The 22,756-nt window shown below is 36.0% G+C and overlaps 1 protein-coding gene across 1 annotated transcript in view; it reads right to left on the minus strand.

Moving 5' to 3' along the window:
• The window catches only part of LOC121979633, a 32,424-nt gene extending 23,017 nt beyond the window's left edge, over positions 1-9,407 (minus strand). Inside the window, exons 1-4 of the mRNA XM_042531626.1 lie at positions 9,126-9,407; positions 8,246-8,346; positions 8,097-8,157; positions 7,619-7,739 (exon numbers count right to left, since the gene is read on the minus strand). Of these exons, the coding sequence (XP_042387560.1) occupies positions 7,619-7,739; positions 8,097-8,157; positions 8,246-8,346; positions 9,126-9,345 (503 nt within the window). The 5' untranslated portion in view covers positions 9,346-9,407. The remainder of the gene's footprint in view (positions 1-7,618; positions 7,740-8,096; positions 8,158-8,245; positions 8,347-9,125) is intronic.
• Between the last annotated feature and the right edge of the window lie 13,349 nt (positions 9,408-22,756).

Below are 22,756 nucleotides of genomic sequence, written 5' to 3' on the forward strand. Positions count from 1 at the left end.
CATTGACAAATTAAAGAAATAAATATCAAATATATGTGCTTGTTATTATATTAGGATTAAGAGCACACACTTCCATAATAACTGAGGTCTTTGTTTCTTTATAAAGTCAGTATAAAAGAAACGACCTCTAATGGTCCTACTCAATACACTCTAAGTGTACTAGTGTAATTATATAGTTAAGATAAACTAATACCTAATTACACTACGACCTTCAAATGGTTTGTTCCTTTCCATCTTGGTCATGAGCTACTGTTTATAATTTATAAGGTACTGATAACATGATCCTCTGTGTGTGACACCACACACCATGTTATCTACAATATAAATTAATTGAACAACTACATTTATCACAAATGTAGACATTTGACCAATGTGATTCTTATTTCTAGATAAATGTTTATACCAAAAGCTAGGCTTTTAGTATACACTCTAACAATCTCCCACTTATTCTAAAAGACTAAGCTGCCATACATCTGATTCCCATCCCTTCAACATGCCCATCAAAAGCTCTTGCCTTAAGGACCTTAGTGAAAGGATCTATAGGTCATCACCTGATGCAATCTAGGCGGCAACAACTTCTCCTCGTTTATACGATTCCTCGTATTGGGTGGTACTTGCGCTCTATTGTGTTTATTTGCCTTATAGACTTATGGTTTCTTCGAGTTTGCTACTGCACCAACATTATTACAATAAATTGTAATAATTTTTTGGACAAACTAGAAATCATATCTAAGTCTATCTTGAGGTTATTGAGTCATTCAGCTTTTATGGCTACCTCAGAGGCTTGCCATATACTAAGCTTCTATGGTGGAGTTCAGAAAAACACCTATGCTTATCACTCTTCCATAGTTATGACTTTACCTCCTAAAGTAAACACAAAACCCCGAGGTTGACTTATTATTATCCCTATCTGATTGGAAGCCAAAATCCATGCAACCCACTAGGACCAAATTAACTGCCTTGTAAGCTAGCATATAATCTCTAGTGCCTCTAAGGTACTTCAATATATGCTTTATTGCAGTTCACTGTCCTTGTCCAGGATTACTTTGATATCTGCTAACTATGCCCTTGGCAAAACAGATTTCTGATCTCGTGCATAGCATATATTAGGCTTCCGATAGCCGAAGCATAAAGAACTGTCTTTATTTCATTTATCTCCTTTGATGTCTACAGAGACATATCTTTAGATAAAGTTACTCCATCCTGAAAAGGTAAGAAACCTTTCTTGGAGTTTTGTATGCTTAAAACGAGCAAGGATTTATCCGATGTATGAAGCTTGGGATAAGTAAAATATTCTTTTCTTGCGATCCCTTATTACTTTGATCTCAAGAATATATACATTCTCCCAAGTCCTTTATATCGAATTGTTTGGACAACTATACCCTTACTGCTGACAACATTTTGATATTGTTTCCAACTACCAAAAATGCTATCTACGTATAGTACAAGAAATACCACTACGTTTCTATCACGCCTTTTGTATACACAAGACTTATCCGGTTACTAAATAAATCCATAGACTTTAATAAACCGGATGTTCTAAGACCTTGAAGCTTTGCCTCAGTCCATAGACTGATTGAGCTTGCACACAAGATGCTCTTAGCCCTTTTCAATGAACCCTTCTGGTTGCTTTATATGGATGCTTTCTTCAAGACTTCCATTAAGGAATGTTGTCTTGACATCCACTTGCCAAATAGATAAAAGAACCCGGATAGACTTAAGCATGGCTACCAGTGAAAAAATTTCCTTTTTCATCAAGCCTTGCCTTGAAAGTTTCTACCTTCCTGTCTATCCTTCTTTTCGTATTATAGACCTTTTACACCCAAAGGCTTTTACACCACTTGGTGGTTTTACAAGCTTCCAGATTTTATTAGAATACATATATTCTAATTCTATTATTCATTACTCTTTGCCAAGATGCTGCATATTTATCTTGGAGTGCTTCGTCATATGTCCGGAGATCAGGTTCATGTCCTTCAGGGATCGAGTCCAAAAACTCTCCCAAAACATGAATCTTTTAAGGCTGCTTAACAACCCTCCCACTACGACAAGACATTTTCTGCAATTGTGTATCATTTGTGATACGTGTTGCAGTTTTCTTGTGGTATCTCATCTTGTACAGTTGGTACTAGATTAGACATGTCTTTTATTATTTCCTTAAGAACAAATTTACTTATGAGCACGTGGTTCATTATATAGTCCTTTTCTAAAAAACAGTCATTGATGCTAACAATAACCTTCTGATTTTTAAGACTATAAACCTACTTTTGTTTATCTAGGATAACTTACAAACAAGTGAACTCCTATCCAACTTATCATTATCTCTCATATGTGCTGGATTACCCGAATCTGAATATGCTTCAAAATAGGCTTACGCCTATTCAGCAACTCTATATGAGTAGAGAGTTATGACTTTGGAAGGTACTACGTTCACTTCCGTTTCCAGAGCATATCCTTAAAACAAATTTGGTAATTTTCTGAATAACTCATCACCTATCTAATTATTCCATAAGAGTCCTATACCTTCTTTCTACTACATCATTCTGTTGGGGTGTACCAGATGCAGTTAGTTGGGATTGAAATCCAACTTCTGATAAGTGACTCCTAAATTCTCCTAAGAGGTACTTGCCACTATGATCTTACCATAGTGACTTTTACTTTAACATTTCTCCGCATCAGCCTTGTACTCTTTGAACTAATCAAAGTACTTAGTCTTGCGGCACATTAAGTAAATTTATTTGTATCTTGAATAATTGTCTATAAAATAGACAAAATATTCAATACTACCTCTTGTCTGGATAGTCATAGGATCACACAAATCAGAATGAACCAATTTCAACATATATTTGACTCCATACCCCTTAAAAGCTTCTTGGTTATTTTCTTTCTAAGTAAGACTCGCAGGTTGGAAAGATTTCCACTACCAATAAACCCAAAAGTTCATCAGCTACCAATGAATCCTACTCAAGTATAACCTAGCTTTTAGATGCCAAAGATATAATTGGTTCTTTTCTGAAGGTTGCTTTCTCTTAAAATTAGAAGATGTGTTACTAATTTCCATTTGTTGCATCGTGGGAGTTATTGGATTATAAATTGTCAACCATCATACCAGAATAGATAATTTCCTTATTTTTCTTGATAACATCTTTGTTATCAAAATAGACACAATATCTATAATAGTTTAGAAACTGAAATCAGGTTCTTTCTAAACTTGGTACGTAAAGACAATTACTTAAAATCCATATTTTATTCTTATCAAAGGATAAACATCTCCCACTGCAACAACTACCACTTTTACAGTAGTGCTCATGTGAATGGTGATTTACCTTTCATTTAGTTGTCGGGTTTCCTGGAACCCTGAATTGCAGACATGATTAATGGCATCTTGTATCTACACTCCAGGTTCTGGTAGATAACACCACTAGACATGTTTCAACTAATGAATTAAATACACCTAAATTGTTCTTAGTTCTAAGAAGACAGTCTACCTTAATGTCCAAGTCCTATTTCCAATCATTACAATTGGGACTACTAAGTCTTTTTCTATAGTATGACTACTAGGGATTGACAAACATCCTAAGAATCACAAAAATATTTGGTCAAGATCAACTCCTTAAAATCTCCATGAATTTTGTATATACAAAATCGAAGAGGAGATTTTATTCATTAATTTTATTATCTCGTCAACTTTACTTTATGACGAATAAAATTAATAGTTGATCTGTCTTTGATCAAATATTTGGTCAAAAACTCTTTGAATTTAAAATAACATTGATTCCTCAAACAATATTATTTAAATTCACCAGCACCTCAAACACCATGAATTTTGCATGCCACGTTAGTGTGGACGTATACAAAATTTAAACATTTGTAAGAGGAGGGTTTTACCCATTAATTATCTTGTCAATAAATCTTTATGACAAATAAAATTACCTCAAACACCGTGAATTTTATATGCCACGTTAGTGTGGACGTATACAAAATCAAACATTTGTAAGAGGGGTTTTTAATTTTATTATCTTGTCGACCTTTTTATTTGACAAATTAATAGTTGGTTTTCTTCGGTCACACAAATAATAGCAGTGACTCCGATGGGGAGGATACTATTAGACATGCCTAAGTGTATACCATTACTTGACACTAAGTCCATTAATAAGATTATGCCCCTTCCGTTGGGGAAGATCACACGCTCTTAATTAACTTCCTATAGTCATCCAAAATTGGAAGTCTGTTCTAGTGATCCACAAACAAGCTCATCCGTTATGGAGGAAGGCACTCAGAGCCAACGCGCAAGCTTGTTTGCATCACTTACAAACCAGTAATGGAGACCATGGGATTTATTTAAAAATCCCTCTCCCACTTAGTTATTTATAAACGAGGAGTTTTTAACTATACTAGTCTATGTATACTAACATGCACACACAGTACAATATAAAAGCAATAAATAGAAAATCTAATTTTCAACTATTATGGCTTTTATCTATTGTTGTCCTTCGTGTGTCACCAACCCTAGCTGCTGCCATCTTTGGCTACTGCCACCGGGTCTAGTTGTCGCATCCATCTTGCTCCTTGTTCCGCTGCGCCTCTGGTCCTCAAAAAGTTCCACGCCTTGCAAGATTCGATTCGCGACGTATATAGAATTTTTACATTTTTCGATCCTATATTCCACGAAGGAATGTACATGTATCTAGATCAAAAAATAAAATCCTAATAAAACTAAATACAGCTCCTGCTGTATTTTATAATACAATCATGCACACACAATAAAATGCCCTTGACATGTCCAAGGGTCCAATCACACACATAATAACTATAAGCCATAATAGTTGGATCCTGCATCCACAAAGTTAGCACATCCTACTATTATCCTGCCTAAATTATGTATGACATGTGCATAATTAAACTAATACCAAATACACAGAGGCAAAACCCTAGCTCTGATACCAATTGTTGGTTGCTACTCGGAAAACCTAGAGGTTCCACTGTACAAAAATTTTGTACAAAGGTCTAAACCTTTTCCTAGCTACCATGTGTTCTTTTAAATTAAATTTTGGATCGCCTGCGGAACTTAACACGTTTTATCCAAAACTTAATCTATTCGTTCTTTTAGGTTTTGACTTGGGTCTCCTGCGGAACTTAACACGTTCGACCCAAATCACCTTAAGTTATTAATTCCATTAAATATTAATTTCCATAATTGGTTCCCAGTACTGACGTGGCGAGGCACACGGCCTTCTTGGATATGGGAGCAACCACCACCGACTAGACAAAACCTTTTATGGAAAGATAATATTTAATTTCCTAAAATAACTTTAGGTTAACCGAAAAGAACAATCAAATCACAAGGAAAAGAAAAACAAAAGAACACTATATCGAAAACAAATTCGAAACTCTAGAATCATATGCCTCTTGTATTTAGTATTATTTCCAAAAATAACTAGTATGATGCGGAAAGAAAAATTACTAGTTATACCTTTTAGAAAAACCTCTTGATCTTCTACCGTATTCCTCTTCTAACCTCGGACGTTGTGTGGGCAACGATCTTCCGAGATGAGAACCACCAAGCACCTTCTTCTTCCTTGCAAGTTTCCACCACAATTCTCCAAGAGAAGTAGAGGTTCGGCCACCACCACCAAGCTCCAAGGGATGCAAGAAACAAAACCACCTTTCTCTCCTTCTTCTCCTAGCTAGAACCGGCCACCATCAAGAGCTCCAAGAAAGGTTGCCGCCGGCCATAAGAAGAAGAGAAGAGGAAGAAGCTAGGGCCGGCCACCAAGGAGGAAAAGAGAGGAAGAATAGAATAGAGTTGTTTACCATGAAACCTTCTCTACCCCCTCTTTTATAATCTTTGGTCTTGACAAATAAGGAAATTTAATTAAAAACTTCCTTAATTATTTTGCCATGAAAAAGAAAATTTTATTTAATTAAAAATAATTTCCTTTTTACAAATACAATGGCCGGCCACACCATTCCACAAATCAAGGAAATTTTAATTCACACAAGAATTAAAACTTCCTAATTTGCTTTCGGAAATTTATAAAAATTTCTCAAATAATTTTTCCCTTCATGGTGGTTAATAAAAAGGAAATTTTATAAATTAAAATATTTCTTTTAAACATGTGGATAAAAAGAAAGTTATCTCTAAAAATTAAAATCTCTTTTAATCTACAAATAAGGAAAGATATCAAATCTTTTCTTAATCTTTTGTAGAAACTTATAAAAGAGAATATTTAATTTTAAACTCTCTTTTAAATCATGAACATGATTAAAATTGAAAGTTTTCTTAAAATTTAAAATCCTCCTTTAATCAACAAATAAGGAAAGATTTCAAATTTTAAACTCTCTTTAAACATGTAGATGATTTACAAATAAGGAAAGTTTTTACCAAAAATTAAAACCATCCTTTTAATCTACAAATAAGGAAAGAGATTAATCTCTTCTCTTAATCTTTTGTAGAAAGTTATAAAAGGAAATTTTTAATTTTTAAACTCTCTTTTAAAATCATGATATCCACATAAGAAATAATTTTAATAAAATCCTTTTAATATTCTAGTGGTCGGCCACCTAAGCTTGGGACCCAAGCTTTGGCCGACCACCTACATCCACTTGGACTTGGCGCCCTAGCTTGGGTTCCAAGCTAGCTTGGCCGGCCCCATTGGATGGGTAAGAAGGTGGGTATGCGGTGGGTATAAATCTCTATATACAAGAGGCTACGATAGGGACCGAGAGGAGGAATTGGTTTTGGTCTCCCGATGAAATTAAGCTTCCCGTGTTCGCCCCGAACACACAACTTAATTCCATCAATAATAATTCATTCTACTAAAGAACTATTATTGAACTACCGCACCAATCCCAAATTACATTTTGGGCTCCTTCTTATTATGAGTGTGTTAGTCTCCCTGTGTTTAAGATAACAAATGTCCACTAATTAAGTAAGTTACTGACAACTCACTTAATTAATATCTAGCTCCAAGAGTAGTACCACTCAACTTCATCGTCATGTCGGACTAAGTCCACCTGCAGGGTTTAACATGACAATCCTTTTGAGCTCCTCTTGGGGACATTCTCAACCTAGTATCTCTAGGACACAGTTTCCTTCTATAATCAACAACACACACTATAAGTGATATCATTTCCCAACTTATCGGGCTTATTGATTCATCGAACTAAATCTCACCCATTGACAAATTAAAGAAATAAATATCAAATATATGTGCTTGTTATTATATTAGGATTAAGAGCACACACTTCCATAATAACTGAGGTCTTTGTTTCTTTATAAAGTCAGTATAAAAGAAACGACCTCTAATGGTCCTACTCAATACACTCTAAGTGTACTAGTGTAATTATATAGTTAAGATAAACTAATACCTAATTACACTACGACCTTCAAATGGTTTGTTCCTTTCCATCTTGGTCGTGAGCTACTGTTTATAATTTATAAGGTACTGATAACATGATCCTCTGTGTGTGACACCACACACCATGTTATCTACAATATAAATTAATTGAACAACTACATTTATCACAAATGTAGACATTTGACCAATGTGATTCTTATTTCTAGATAAATGTTTATACCAAAAGCTAGGCTTTTAGTATACACTCTAACAAAAACAGTACAGTAATTTCTACCACAATACAGAAGAAGTAGCTTGTCTTTCTCAATCTATTACAGGAATAAGCAATTGGATTTTGTCTAGGATCTTTGTGAGCTTTGAACAGATTGAACAGTTGGCCTGAAATATAAACAAAAAATTACAGTCAATAGTTTGAACCAAAAAATTACTTCTACTAGCTATTTTCTATAAATGAACAAAAACTCATTACTCAGAAATGAAATGCGTGTAGAAAGAAAGAAAGCTTGCAAAAATGTAACGTTTCTTCAAACTACAGAAAGAAAGTTTGCAGAAATGAAACGCTTTCTTCTCTGCAAACGCTTTCTTGCAAAAAGCACTGTTGTTGCAAAAATGCAACGTTTCTTCAAACTACAGAAATAAAGCTTGCAGAAAGAAAGTTTGGCTTGCAGAAAGGCAACATTTCTTCAAACTGCATTCTAAAATGCAGTTAAAAAAAAATCATCCAATGTCACTTACGATAATAAGGTTGTTCGGTTGAAGAACTTGCATTCTGTTTTACAGTTCCATTCGTTTGTATCTTCAATAGACACAAGATAATAATTCAGCAATAAATTAACAATAATACTGAAATACAACATAGCTTATTCCTAGCATTGCATACTTACTTCCTTAGCTGTTTGAGTCTCCATTGGGCTTGCCTTTGATACCTCATTCATAAAGGAACGTTCATTGTGAAATAGTTCTTCTGGAGAAACATCCACAAATGCTATAGAATTTTACGTAAGACAATATGTCTCATACAGATAGAAGGTATAAAACATAATATCTCTATGATAATTCTTTTATATCATGTCCAATGCCTTTAAATTTAGGACTCAAATGTTCTGTTTGCTACTCTGCTTTGAGTATTCCCTAGCAGAGATTCAAACTAGTTTATTGGCTCCAACTAAACAAATTTTTGGGATTTAGTAAGGATGGTTTCTTTAACAAATTTAACACAGTATTTGGAAGCTTTGGGTTGTCTATTGTACTATAGACAAATATGCTGTGGACACTATCCAATTTAATATGGTGTATTCACTAAATGTGATACCTTATTTAATTAGAACCACCAGCATTTCTATAACTGGACCTTCAACTATGATTTAGTTATTTGTAACCTAATCAAACGTTTCCTCAGCGTAACTCCATCATTTGAGTTTAACCCAACTCAACCAATGGCAAGCTCAGAAAGGGTAGAAATGAAAAGAAAACATAAACCTGAGGACAAGCTGGATTAACTACGGATAGGTTTGGGACCCCAGAATAGTTCTGGGTTAAAAGAATGGACGTTTATTAATGCGACCTATACAAGTAACAGTTCTGGCTAGCAAAAGCCATGACCTGAGTAAAAAAATGAAGCAGCAACAGAAGTCTTTAACAATGAATTGATCTAGATTAAAGATTTATCAAATAATAAATATCACTGATATATAATTAAAGATTTAATTACACAATATTATACGAAATGCAATTAAAAGACACAAGACACAATATAGCTGATACCTAAGTTTTTTGAATGCCTGAAATTGATACCAATATTGACAACCATGCTATATTGTTCCCAGTGCCCACACAAATGACACAAGAGAAGCAAGTAGAAAACACTGCAATTGCAAATAGAATAATTTAGAAGACAATTTGAAATTGTAATGAAATAAGAATGTTTTTCAGTGATATTTACTGGTTTGCAAGTACAATAATCACATTTCAAAAAATAATTCATTTTTCCATTAGTTATTTACTACTTTGCAGGTTCAATAATCATAGGCAATAAACTGGAGATTCAAACATTGTGCCCAAAGTTAATTCAGAAAGAAGAAAACAGTTAACTGATTTTGAAACACCGAGACGATTAGAATATGAGTTTAACTAATAGTGGAAAATTGCCAACTTCCTAAAGAAAGCTTGTAGAATTTTTAGTTTAACATGCTTGATAGACTTAAAGCTTGCCAAAATCTTGCATAAATAGACAACACTTTTTAAAAAACGTTGAGAAGTTAACAACGCTTACTTAGATCCAACAGAGCGGTAACACTTGTGATCAACATCATTGGGAACACAATGTTCTGTGTCTGGAGGAACCTGTTATGACACTGTATGAGGCCATACGCGAAAAGGGTGGGAATCATCCATTGAGAATAGGCTCCAACTTCTGCAGCTATTTCTGGATCTTGACCAAACAGACTAAGAATTGAGCCTGTCTCTGCATGTGTATGCCCAGCATATGGTACTGCTTTGCTCCAAAAGCTTGCCCACACATAGTATCCAACGCTGTACTCATTCCCAGCTATGAAGAATAAGACATCAATTATAATATAAAAGAAAGCAACTACAAAAGCAGAACTCTACCGTATCGCTTCTTGCAGAGCAGGATATCACTTCTTGCAGAGCAAGATATCAAAAGGCAAAAGATCATAAGAGTAGTTTGAGCATAAGTTCACGAAGAATCTGTTTACTCCAATGGTTAGAAAATCAAAAGATGAATAAGCACGAAGAATCCTATTTTCTTGTCTCATTTAGAATAAAACCAACTGACATCCATTGGATGTCCCTTACACAATTCCTTTTCCCTTTCATGTTGGTTCAATGAGAATTAATGTTCACACATAGTTGAGTTAGCATTGCATTTAGCCATTCACACCCATGAACCATGCTCATACACGAGCTAGTGCCCTCATTTGATTGTGCATTGATCCGAGATACTTGTGGTTTCCTCCATCATTTACGATAATTTTCTTGCAATGTAGATAGTGCATATATCTCTACTCCTTTTTATTGGTTAGGAAAACTAATTTCCAACAATCAAACTCACTCCAACTACCCAAATTGTTCTTGCTCATGGGTTTAGTGCGCATGAGGGCACTAGGGTTTTGCAGTTATGGATGGATAGGTAATCTTTGGCAAGGAGTGATTTGATTTTTACCCAATTTGGGCAAAACCAAAATGATGGATGAGAGATCTCATCATTTTCACAAAACTGTGATATAGGGATTGCCATGGAAATCAGTAAAAGATTAAAACAAGATTGAAGAATGGAATGATTGAGTCGGTGAACTAGTTTTCCTAATCAATCAGATGCGAAATGTAAACATGTAGAAGAGCGGAGGCATGGATTGAAAATACTACTTGACGTACCAAGAAGCTGAAGCTAGTAACACCGGCGAAGGATGTGGCCATGGAGGCGCCGAAGAGAGCGAGCTCGCCGAGGTGGCCGACGAACATGACGGAGATGACCTGGAGAATGTTTTGCAACAAGCTGGCGGCGACAAGCGGGCCGGCCAACGGTTTAGGGTTTTCTACTCCTTACTTAGATCCATCCGCTTGTATTAATCAAAATTTAGATGAGAACTTAATAATAGACAACACTTTTTAAAAAACATAGTCGTAGACACTAAAAAAAACCTAATAGACAACGCTTTTTATGAAGCGTTGTCTTTAACCTGTAAAAATCACTAATAGATAACGGTTTTTAGAAAAGCGTTGTCTATTAATAAGAAAATAATGAAATAAACAACGCTTTTCACTAAAAGCGTTGTTAAAAAAAAATAGACAACGCTTTTTGTAAAAAGCTTTGTCGTTTAAGTGTTGTAGAATCCCAATTTTCTTGTAGTGGGCCTTATCGACTCCAATGTCTAAACGATTGTGATGAAATCAAGGTAACAAAGAAAGTCTTGGTAGCAATTTCCATTGGCAAATATGAAGATGAGCTATTGTGTGACGTAGTTCCTATGCATGCATGTCATCTATTATTGGGGAATCCTTGGCAATTTGATTGAAAGGTAACACATGATAGCCTCACAAATAGATATATTTTTACTCTGAAGGGGCAACCTATTATTCTTGTACCATTGACTCCAAGACAAGTTATGGAGGACCACTTGAGATTATAAAAAGCAAATAAAAAGAAGACAGGAAAAGAAATTGAGGGAAAAAAATTAAGGGAAAAGAAATTGAGAAAAAAGAATTGAGAGAAAATAAATTGAGGGAAAATAAGATGAGAGAAAAGAAAATGAGAGGAAAGAGCCAAAAGGAGTGGGAAAGGAAAAAAAAGAGAGAGAAAGAAAAATAACATTTATGAAAAAAAAAGTAAGATCAAACGAGTTTTATTTGCAAATCAGCCGCCCCTTATCCTTTTGTATAAGGAGGCACTTTTGAGTACTGACAACCTTAACGATTCTTTACCTAGTATTATTATTTCTCTCTTACAGGAATTTGAGGTGGTCTTTCCTGAAGAGGTTCCGCTTGGGTTACCTCCGGTTAGAGGAATTGAGCACCAAATCGATTTCTTACCCGGTGCATCCATTCCAAATCAACCTGCCTATAGAAGCAATCCAGAGGAAGCAAAGGAACTTCAAAGGAAAGTTAATGAATTACTGGAGAAGGGGTATTGTTTGAGAAAGCATGAGCCCTTGCGCCGTGCCTGTGCTACTAGTTCCCAAAAAGGATAGAACATGCAGGATGTGTGTGGATTGTCGAGCCATCAACAACATAACGGTAAAGTATCGCCATCTAATTCTTAGGATTGATGATATACTTGATGAATTGCATGGTTCTTGTGTGTTCAAAAAAATTGATCTTAGGAGTGGGTATCATCAGATTAGAATGAAGGAAGGTGATGAATGGAAAATTAGTTTTAAAACTAAGCAATGCCTTTCGGTTTAACTAATGCTCCTAATACTTTTATGCATTTGATGAACCATGTTTTGCATGCTTTCTTAGGTAGATTTGTAGTTGGGTATTTAGATGATATTTTAATTTATGGCAGAAACTTAAAAGAGCATGTGACACATCTAAGGTCAGTTTTGAGTGTCTTAAAAGAAGAGAAACTTTTTGCTAACCTTAATAAATGCTCATTTTGTACAGAGAAAGTTATATTTCTTGGTTTTGTTGTTAGTGCTAAATGTATTGAGATGGATGAGGAAAAGGTGAAAGCAATCCAAGAGTGGTCAACACCGGCAATAATTAGTCAAGTGAGGAGTTTCCATGGTTTGGCCAGCTTCTATAGATGGTTTGTTCATGATTTTAGCAATATTGTAGCTCCTCTTACTAAAGTCATCAAGAAAAATGAGTCATTCAAGTGGGGAGAGGAGCAAGAGAAGGCATTCAACACTTTGAAAGAATAGCTAAGTTCTGCTCCTTTACTAATCCTACCAGATTTTTCTAAAACCTTTGAAATCGAATGTAATGCTTCTGGTGTTGATATTGGTGCTATGTTTATGCATGAGATGAGACTCATTGCTTACTTCAGTGAGAAGTTGAGTGGGGCCACTCTCAACTATCCCACATACGATAAGGAGATGTACACATTGGTGAGGGCATTGGAGACATGACAGCATTACCTATGGCCGAAAGAATTCGTGATTTACACAGATCATCAATCTCTAGAGCATTTGAAGAGCCAACATAAGTTGAACCGACGCGATGCTAAATGGGTGGAATTCATTGAGACTTTTCCTTATGTGATCATATACAAGCAAGGAAAAGAGAACGTGGTTGTTGATGCATTATCTTGAAGGTATGCTTTACTTTCCACTTTAGATATGAAATTACTTGGATTCGAATACATCAAGGATTTATATACTAATGATGCTGATTTTTCTGATGTGTTCAAAGCATGCGATAGTATTGCATATGGTAAGTTCTATAGTCATGATGGGTTTTTATTTTATGAAAATAGATTGTGTGTGCCTAGGTATTCATTGTGGGAATTATTTACTAGGGAAGCCCATGGTGGTGGCTTGATGGGTCATTTTGGCGTTACTATGACTTCAGGGGTTTTACAGGATCATTTCTTTTGGCCTCATATGAAACATGATGTGGAGAGAATTTGTGAGAAGTGTGTCACTTGCAAACAAACTAAGTCTAAATTGAAACCCCATGGCTTGTATACTCCTTTGCCTATACCCAGTGAAACTTGGACTGATATTTCAATGGACTTTATTTTGGGATTACCTGCGACCAAGAGGGGGAGAGATACAATTTTTGTTATGGTAGATAGGGTTTCTAAAATGGCACATTTCATTCCATGTCATAAAACTGATGATGCATCACATATAGCTGAATTATTCTTTGAAGAGGTTATTAGGTTGCATGGTGTAACGACCCGCCTTCTACTGACTAGGCTGTGAGGCCGATCGCTACATTATGCTGTGCTAAATTACTATTGCAGAAATCTGGATTGATTAAAATTTTACTAAACTGATTACTGTAAAATCTGAACTTAATATTCTAGGTGTACCTAGGAGTTGTACACATGCTAGAGAAGATAATCTATGCCTCTCGGATGTACTGCTAGCTATAATCAGGCATTTCAATTGATCCATGAATCGATTGGGCTGTCGGATCGATCCAGTGATCGATCCAGCTTGATACCGGCACGGAGAAAAACTCTGGATCGGTCGGCTGACCGATCCATAAGCTATATCGCTTCTGTACGCGGCTGGATCGGTCTACCGACCGATCCAGGAGTACACTGATCGGTCGGTAGACCGATCCAGTGGCTCACTGATCGGTTGGCTGACCGATCAGTGAGCTTCGGTACTCCCTGTTCACAGACGCTAACTCTCTGTTCGCGACTGGATCGGTCAGCTGACCGATCCAGTGACACAACTCCATTCTGATCGATCTGTAGATCGATCTGGATTTCTGATTTCGAATCAGAACCCCTGATTTCAGCACTTGTTCGTGCCAAATCTCACACAACAATTATATAATGCATGGAGAACGTTCTGATATCTATTAACTAGCATTCTAACACGATATAGTGCAAGGTTTATTAATTTATAGCATTTAAACCACTAGAAATGCGTAAAAGTATCTTAAGAAAAGAGACTAAGTTCTTAATTTGCTAAACTCCCTAAGGATCTTCGTTCCAGGTTCCTGCCACACACACCATCACTGCATTGACCTTCAGCTTCCTCTGCTAATCCATTTTCCCTTTACCTTTATCTGCAGTATAAGGAAAAAGTATCTGTAAGCTTTAAGCTTAGTAAGAAACCATCTACCTCACAAAAACATGCAACGATGCAATCATGTTTTTAAAGAATGCTATTTAAAAACATGCACTGGATTTGTTAAAGCATGGCATACTGAAGTTAGATGGCATAAATACTGAAACATGGCATGCATAATAAAATCTAAGCATGGAGCTATCTCATGGTATCAACTAGGAGAACTAAACTGAAATTGAAACTAAAACTGAGCTAAAACTATATTCACATAACTAGATTACGAGTTTGGAAGCTATTATCATAATAAGTGAAAATAGTAATCATGCTGCTGTTTGGGCCCAACAACTGTACTTGCTGTGCACGCATCCCTAACTAGACCCGGGTTTGCAAGTCCCGCATTTAGTAGGGTTTACTAGGTTATCTGAACCTATGGACGACTGTGGGAGCCCAAACCAATGGACATCTGGTCCAGTACAGTGCCACTGAAAATAAAATACTGAATATAGCTACTAATTGCTTATTTTGCTGTTTCTAGGTTATCTGAACCTAGAGCTAGGTTATCTAAACCTAGAGGCGACTGTGGGAGCCCACCCATTGGACCGTAGTCCCATGTAAGCTGAAACTAGACTAATATACTGATTTAAATGCTACTAATGCATTTAACTGAGCTGTTAAAAATATCTGAGGTGGTATTTAGCTACACTAATCATTTTGTCGAACACCTGGTGTGCTCCAACTCTCCCCTCTAATAGGGTGACCACCTCTAGGCACCCGACAACGTCTAGAGCCTCCAACTGAAGGAGAACAACGTGTCTGGCCCATCTGGAGGTGCTCAACTAGATCCCTAATCTGTGAGGAGGGTTTAAACACACCCTGGGTGCCGAAAAATCTGCATATAGCTAAACTAAAGGCATGCAATCAAACGGAAGCTACTTATACTGCAGGTGAGGGGTTTCTTTCCTCGTACGCTAATTTCCTTACAATTCTATTCGCTAGAATTCCGGTGGAGACGACCCCTTCGACAATCTTCTCGCGTCTATGCGTTCCTCTCGCGAAGAAGAGCATCCTCGTGCCGGAGTTGTCACCGGAAGATGACCTTGGGGCCCTAGGGAGGGAACCCTAGGGTTGGCGCCGAGAGGAAGAAGAAGAGGGAGAGGTGCGGCGTGAGGTTAGGGTGAGGAGGAGAAATTGCCGAACCAATTAAAAATAAACCAAACCCCACTTAAATTTTCTATTTATATTAAGTGGGTAACTCGGCCCAACCTAAATATAAATATAATTGACTCCCCTTTCTTTCAGCACGGTCCTGCTGGGTTCAACTGGTTACTTAAGCGGTCTAAAGGCTTAGCGGACCCGAGAGGTCCCGGGTTCGATTCCCGCTTAAGCTATTTTGCTTTTCTAATTATTTTTGCTACTTCCGCTACTCTATTTTTCCGGAAAAATATCTAAAAATTATAGAATATTTCTAATATAGTTTTGAGAATTTTCGGGCATTACACATGGCATGCCTAGGACTGTTGTCTCTGATAGGGATGCAAAGTTTTAAAGTTATTTTTGGAAAACTTTATGGGAGAAATTAGGAACTAAATTATTGTTCTCTACTACTTGTCACCCCCAAACTGATAGGCAAACTGACATGGTCAATCGAACTTTATCTTTTTGTACTCCATGCGGTCATTAACAAGAATTTAAGAATATGGGAAGATTGTCTACCTCATGTTGAATTTGCTTACAATAGGAGCATATATTCTGCGACTTAATTTTCTCCATTTGAAATTGTTTATGGTTTCAATCCCTTAGCACCATTAGATTTGATTCTTTTAGCTGTAAGTGAGCATATAAACTTGGATGGTAAGTAGAAGGTTGAATTCCTAAAGAAGATTCATGAACAAGCATGACTGAATATTGAGAAAAGAACCCAGTAATACATGCAACAAGCTAACAAGGGGCGCAAAAAATTATGTTTGAACTAGGAGAATGAGTTTGGTTGCACCTCTAAAAGGAGCGATTTTCGAACAAACGTCTTACTTCTACCTCGAGGGGATGCCCCATTTCAAGTGTTAGAGCCCATTAATAATAATGCCTACAAACTTGAACTACCAGGTGAGTATGGTGTGCATTCTACTTTTAATGTTGCTGATTTATCCCTGTTTGATGCAGGTGATGATTTGAGGACAAATCCTTTTCAAGAAGGGGAGAATGATGTATGCCCAAGGGTTGAAGCTATAAGAGATCATTTGTCACTTCCAGAAGGCCCAATTACAAGACTTCGGGTAAAGCATTTCAAGGAAGTGCTAAATGGGCTAATCAAAGAACATTAGGCTGACTATGAGCAAGGAGAGACCAAGATAATTCCAACTGCTGGTCATGACCTAATTCACATAATCAAGCATATCCATTCATGACTCAACCGTGCTTAATGGAAGAATGCTAATAAGCATGGAAACTCGTTCATGCATGAAGACTTAAGTATTTTAGATTGCATACATGAGGCATGTGACTTAGGACTCTAATTGTGCATGCATTTAGTTTATTTTGGATTCTTAGATAGTTTTTATGAGGCATGGGATATTGGGACTCTAATTATGCATGCATTTATTTTTCAGGGGGGTTCCTAGATAGCTTTCATGAGGAATGAGATATTAGGACTCTAATTATGCATGCATTTATTTTGTATTCTTCCTTGTTCACTCCCATTATATAAGGGAGGGGCATCTTAATATGAAGTAACTTAGTTTTGGTGAGATTTGTGTGCTCTCTTAGTTCTTGAAAGGACTTCTAAACTTATCGAGTTTACTCTCATGACATTCAACCCATCGAAACTTATTACCCTTGGTATGGTGTTTCCTTTTCCTTCGTAGGCTTGGTTCGTGCCGGTTCTTGGTTACGGGTCAAGACTCGCACTCTTGTCTTCTAGTTCTCGGGGTTCTATCCATCATTGTCTCGGGTTCTATCACATTTTTTGGTGGTTGTCTCAGATTCCATCACATTTGTCTTAGGTTCTAGCATACCATATTGGCCATGTATATTGTATGTTGATGGTTTTGTTGCAAGTATTACACCAATTGTTACTGTTGAGGTTTCTTTGCTCCATATATTCCTTTTACAATGTTTGTCTCTATACATAGAATATGTTTTGAATGATGTCTTTTGAGTCATTTTGTCTGTCATCAACCATTGATAATGGCAAACCAATTAGATATATATTCTACCTATTAAATAACATAAATGATCATGGGTACCTATTGATTATAGACTTGCAAGAAGCTACATATATGCATTATAACTCCCTTGGAGCTTTAGAACTGTACACTTCTAAGTTTCAAAATTATGTAAGTACCCTCCATGTTGAAGAATTCTATACGTAGCCCTAGATACATTTGTGTTATATGTCAAACTAACCTTTTAATCTATCATCAAGATTATCACAAGATCTGATATATCATCAAGATTAAATTGGCAAGTTTCCTATAAATTATATAACCAAAAAAATAAATTTTATAAAAAAACATTATTAACATTGTAAGATTGTACGTTGTAGGCTTCAAAAGCTCTTAGCGCATCATGTTTACTCTTAAAGGACTTGTGTATAATGTCCTTGATCCTGTTTGAAATCTACGAGATTGTGCGCTGGCTTTGGTAAATGGTGGTTTCTGATGAAGACGAATTCTTGAAGATTCGTAAGAGCTCTCAACAATCCTATGCACAGTGAGACGAGCCAACAAAGCGTTAGTGACCTAGGACAGGGTGGGGATCCTTGGCTAGGCCCTTCGACGCTCAAGTCAATTCCTCCCTTGAAGGTGGAAGAAGAAGAAGAAGAAGTACAGTAACGAGTACTTAGAAGCAGAGTTTTGGATGCTAGAGTTTGCGTACCTTACCAACAGAAAGGATCCTCCATTTTATACTATCTCATATAACCTCCGTAGTCATGAGGTGCTCCCTGATTTGTTAGAGTTTGTTAGAAGATGAAGTCATCCTCTAGAATTTATGTAATAATCCTTTAAAGAATCTTTTTTGTATTCCAGATGTACCTTTTTTGTTGTTTGTGACTCATATTCATGATAAAGTATGCATAAGAACATGTCACTATAACTGAAGAAGCTTCTAGAAGATATTTCCCGCCAAATTTACCAAGCTGTCATACTTATGTACTTCTATTAAACATGTCTCAACTGATCATTCAAGCCGGTTGTATATATAATGAGAATACCCTCTGTTAAGCATGTTCTGGCCGATCATTCAAGCCGACCATATATATAATGAGAATACCCTCTGTTAAGCATGTTCTGACCAGTCATTCAAGTCGGTCGTATATATAATGAGAATACCCTCTGTTAAGCATGTTCTGGCCAGTCATTCAAGCCGGTCATATATATAATGAGAATACCTTCTGTTAATCATGTTCCGGTCGGGAATGTACTATAAGCTTTATAAGGATGAGCACCTTTATGCTTGGTCAGGCTTCGTTCGACTGAGCGCATATAAGCATATTGGTGTTCACTCGGTCTTCACTCGATCGATAATATATTAAAAGTTTTATAAGGCGAAGTGCCTTTGTGATCAGTCGAACTTTATCTGGCTGAGCACATGTAAGCACATTGGTGCTTGCTCGACCTTCACTCAGCCAGTAATATACTAAAAGCTTTATAAGTCCAAGTGCCTTTGTGCTCGGTTAAGCTTTATCCGACCGAGCACATGTAAGCACATTGGTGCTCGCTCGGCCTTCACTCGGTCGGTAATATACTAAAAGTTTTATAAGGCTAAATACCTTTATGCTCGGTCGAGCTTTGTCCGGCTAAGCGCATGTAAGCACATTGGTGCTCGCTCGACCTTCACTAGGTCGGTAATATATTACAAGCTTTATAAGGCTAATTACCTTTATGCTTGATTGAGCTTTGTCTGGCCGATCATATTTAAGCACATTGGTGCTCGCTCGGCCTTCACTCGACTAGTAGTATACTAAAAGTTTTATAAGGCCAAATACCTTTATACTTGGTCAGGCTTTGTCTGGCCGAGCACATGTAAGCACATTGGTGCTTGCTTGGCCTTCACTCGACCAATAATATACTAAAAGCTTTATAAGGCTAAATACCTTTATGCTCGGTCGAGTTTTGTCTGACCGAGCATATGTAAGCACATTGGTGCTCACTCGACCTTCACTCGGCTGGTATTATACTAAAATCTTTATAAGACTAAGTACCTTTACGCTCAGTTGGGCTTTGCCAGACTAAGCACTTGCAAAAAGTCTTTTATTTGGTTGTTCATTATCCTATTAATCATACATTCGCCCAGCTATATACCCCTCATATCTTTCTTGACCATGACTTTTACTTCATTCGACAGACCGGTTTATCATAACCCATATCAGTCCTTAAAATGATTAACTTATGTAGATGCTTCTATCTAGGTGTCATAAACACCCGGCTGACGTACAATAAAGATAACATATATTTTTTCCTATATTAATTAAATAGATTATTTAGAATCACGTATAAACAATATTATTAGGATTAGAGGGAATTACAACTTAAAATTAAACAACTTGGACAGTTAGCTACTACAATATGTAGCAGCTAAGTGTCCAAGTAGTTGTTACATGTTGTAGCAGCTAAATGTCCAAGTAACTGCAACAATATGTAGTAGCTAAGTGTCCAACTAGCTGCTACACGTTGTACCAGCTAAATGTCCAAGTGATGTAGCAGCTAAATTTCTATGTGGTTGCTACACGTTGTAGTAGCTAAATGTCTAAGTAGCTAGTACACATTGTATCAAGCGTTGGCTTGTACATTGTAGCATAAGTCCTAATAATATATATTATGATTAAAGAAAATTACAACTTAAAATGAAACGCCTTACTATTGGTGATGAAATGTGAGAAATGATGTTTGACAAGTTCTCTACAAATTATATAAGAAAAATTTAGTAAGAAAACAGTTAGGGCTTATACATTGTAGGATAAATCTTAATAAAAAATATTGTACAGAGCTGAAAAATAGACAGAACTGACAATGTCATGTATACGTGTTGCTCACGGTCGCACACGAAGCGTATAATTTTATTGTTAACTAAATTATATATTTTTTTTCAAAAAAATGATTATTTAAGTTAAATAATTATTATAAAAAAAATTATTATTTTTTATAAATTTAATATTAAATAAATTAAATAAAATCATTAGTAATTGAGAGAGTTACATAAGAATAATAAATTTAATAAACTAAAGATAGAATAATTCTACATCAATTAATTGGTAAATAGATTGTGAATAGTTTTAATACAAAGGTTAAACATTCTTACATTTAAAAAAAACTTCAAGTCAAGTGAGTTAAAAACAATAGTTTAAATAGATAGGTTAAATAGTCTCCTATTAAAAAAAATTCAAGATAAATATGTTTAAAAAATTAATTTAAATAGAAAGATAGAATAAATTAATTAAATCACATCATTAATATATCTTAAATATTATAAATATATATATTTTTTAAAAAAAAACTACCAAACCCATAGTTAATTACCGATTCGTTGGATTTTATTGGGCTAGACCAGTTGAGCTAGTTACGATTTCGGCCCAGCATTGGGTCAACGGTACCCTACCTGTTAACCCTTTTATGGGCCTAGGCCAGGTCTGGATCTTGGTCCAGTTTGGACCCGACCAGTGGTCGAGTCTACTTGGGATTATCTTAAATAAATAAGAATTTTTTGATGATTGTCGATAGATCATATGGCACACTTGGAATATCTTAAACACATAGATGCAGTTCAAATTAACTTCTTGCAGTAGATTAGATCTACATGAATTGTGGATCGATATCAAAAGGTTAGATATAGGATGAACGTGCTAAGATGATAAAGTACAAAGAAGGCAATGAGATTAATGTTGCCACTCGCGACAAGGTGCGATGGTAAAGTGAACTCTTTCCTAGCTATACATGCAGCAAGGGTTCGAATCTTATGTTGGGTGTTTCCCGACACTTGCAAAGTTCAAACCATTTGTGATCGTGGTCCACCTATACTTTCTGGATTTACCCGATGGTCAGTTCGTGGGGTTGCGATTGTCCACCTTCATAATTAGTTGAATCGCAAGAGTTGAATATCTGGATTACCAAAATAAAAAAAACATAATGAGTAATAATCTAAACATTGTGATGACAAAAGAGAATTAAAGGTCACAATTATCCTTTAACCTCTCCAACAAAAAAAACAGTAGCTAGTTGATGTTAGGGTAGTAAATGAGTCAAGTAAAGTTAAGTTTTATGATGTTCAAGCTTATTTGATAAGATAATCAAACCAAACTGAGCCTAAAATGAACCAAGTTGTTAAAATAATCATTATTCAAATTTGAATTGGTTTCTTTTTTATAAACTTGAGCTTGGTTCAAATTTAGCTTGAACTTGGTTCATTTAGATATTATCAAACTCTCAATTTAACCTTGTTTGATTATTTAAAATTTTTATATTTTAAATTTATTTAGTTAGGTATTGAACTTGGTAATATAAACTTATTTGTTCAGAAACTTTATTTATGGATGAACATGATTCACAGAAATTGTTCATGAACATATATTATTCTTGAACATTAATGAACAAGTACACATATATGTTTAAGTTTGTTCATTTAGTTTTGATATTGTCCGAAAGTTGAGAAAATGACTAGCTGGGTATGTGGCTCTGCGGTTGACTAGAAGAAGACTCCGCGTGGTCTTGCAAAACTAAGAACGTTAGTGCCAGGCCAGGGAAGGGATCCCGACGTTGGCCCTCTGACACTCAAGTCAGTCCTCGGTTCAGAAGAATAGTAGAAATGAACAGTAGCTAAGAACACATAGAATAATAAAGCATCGCATACCTCTGCCTATGGATGGAGACCTCATTTTATAGTGCTACTGTAGTGTCTATGCACGTATCCCAAAGTATGTGTACATTTTCTAAAGAATCATAGGAAAAGACAAGTCAAAAAGTGTCCTTAAAACCTTTCTTTAAGTGAGCACGTAAATCTCTGATATGGCAGGCTAGAAGCTTCTAAATTACTATTTACTTGCTAGACTTTCTCTATTGTATGTGGTACAAACTTTCAAAAGAGTATGGTAAGATATGTAGGTGGGTCCCACTATATGCTGACCAGGGGCCACTCAGTCAGGATGTCACCAGCTCGGTCGTGCTGAATGGAGTTATTGGCCGATTTTTCACT

This window comes from Zingiber officinale, chromosome 5A, assembly GCF_018446385.1.
Source record: "Zingiber officinale cultivar Zhangliang chromosome 5A, Zo_v1.1, whole genome shotgun sequence".
NCBI classification, from domain to species: domain Eukaryota; kingdom Viridiplantae; phylum Streptophyta; class Magnoliopsida; order Zingiberales; family Zingiberaceae; genus Zingiber; species Zingiber officinale.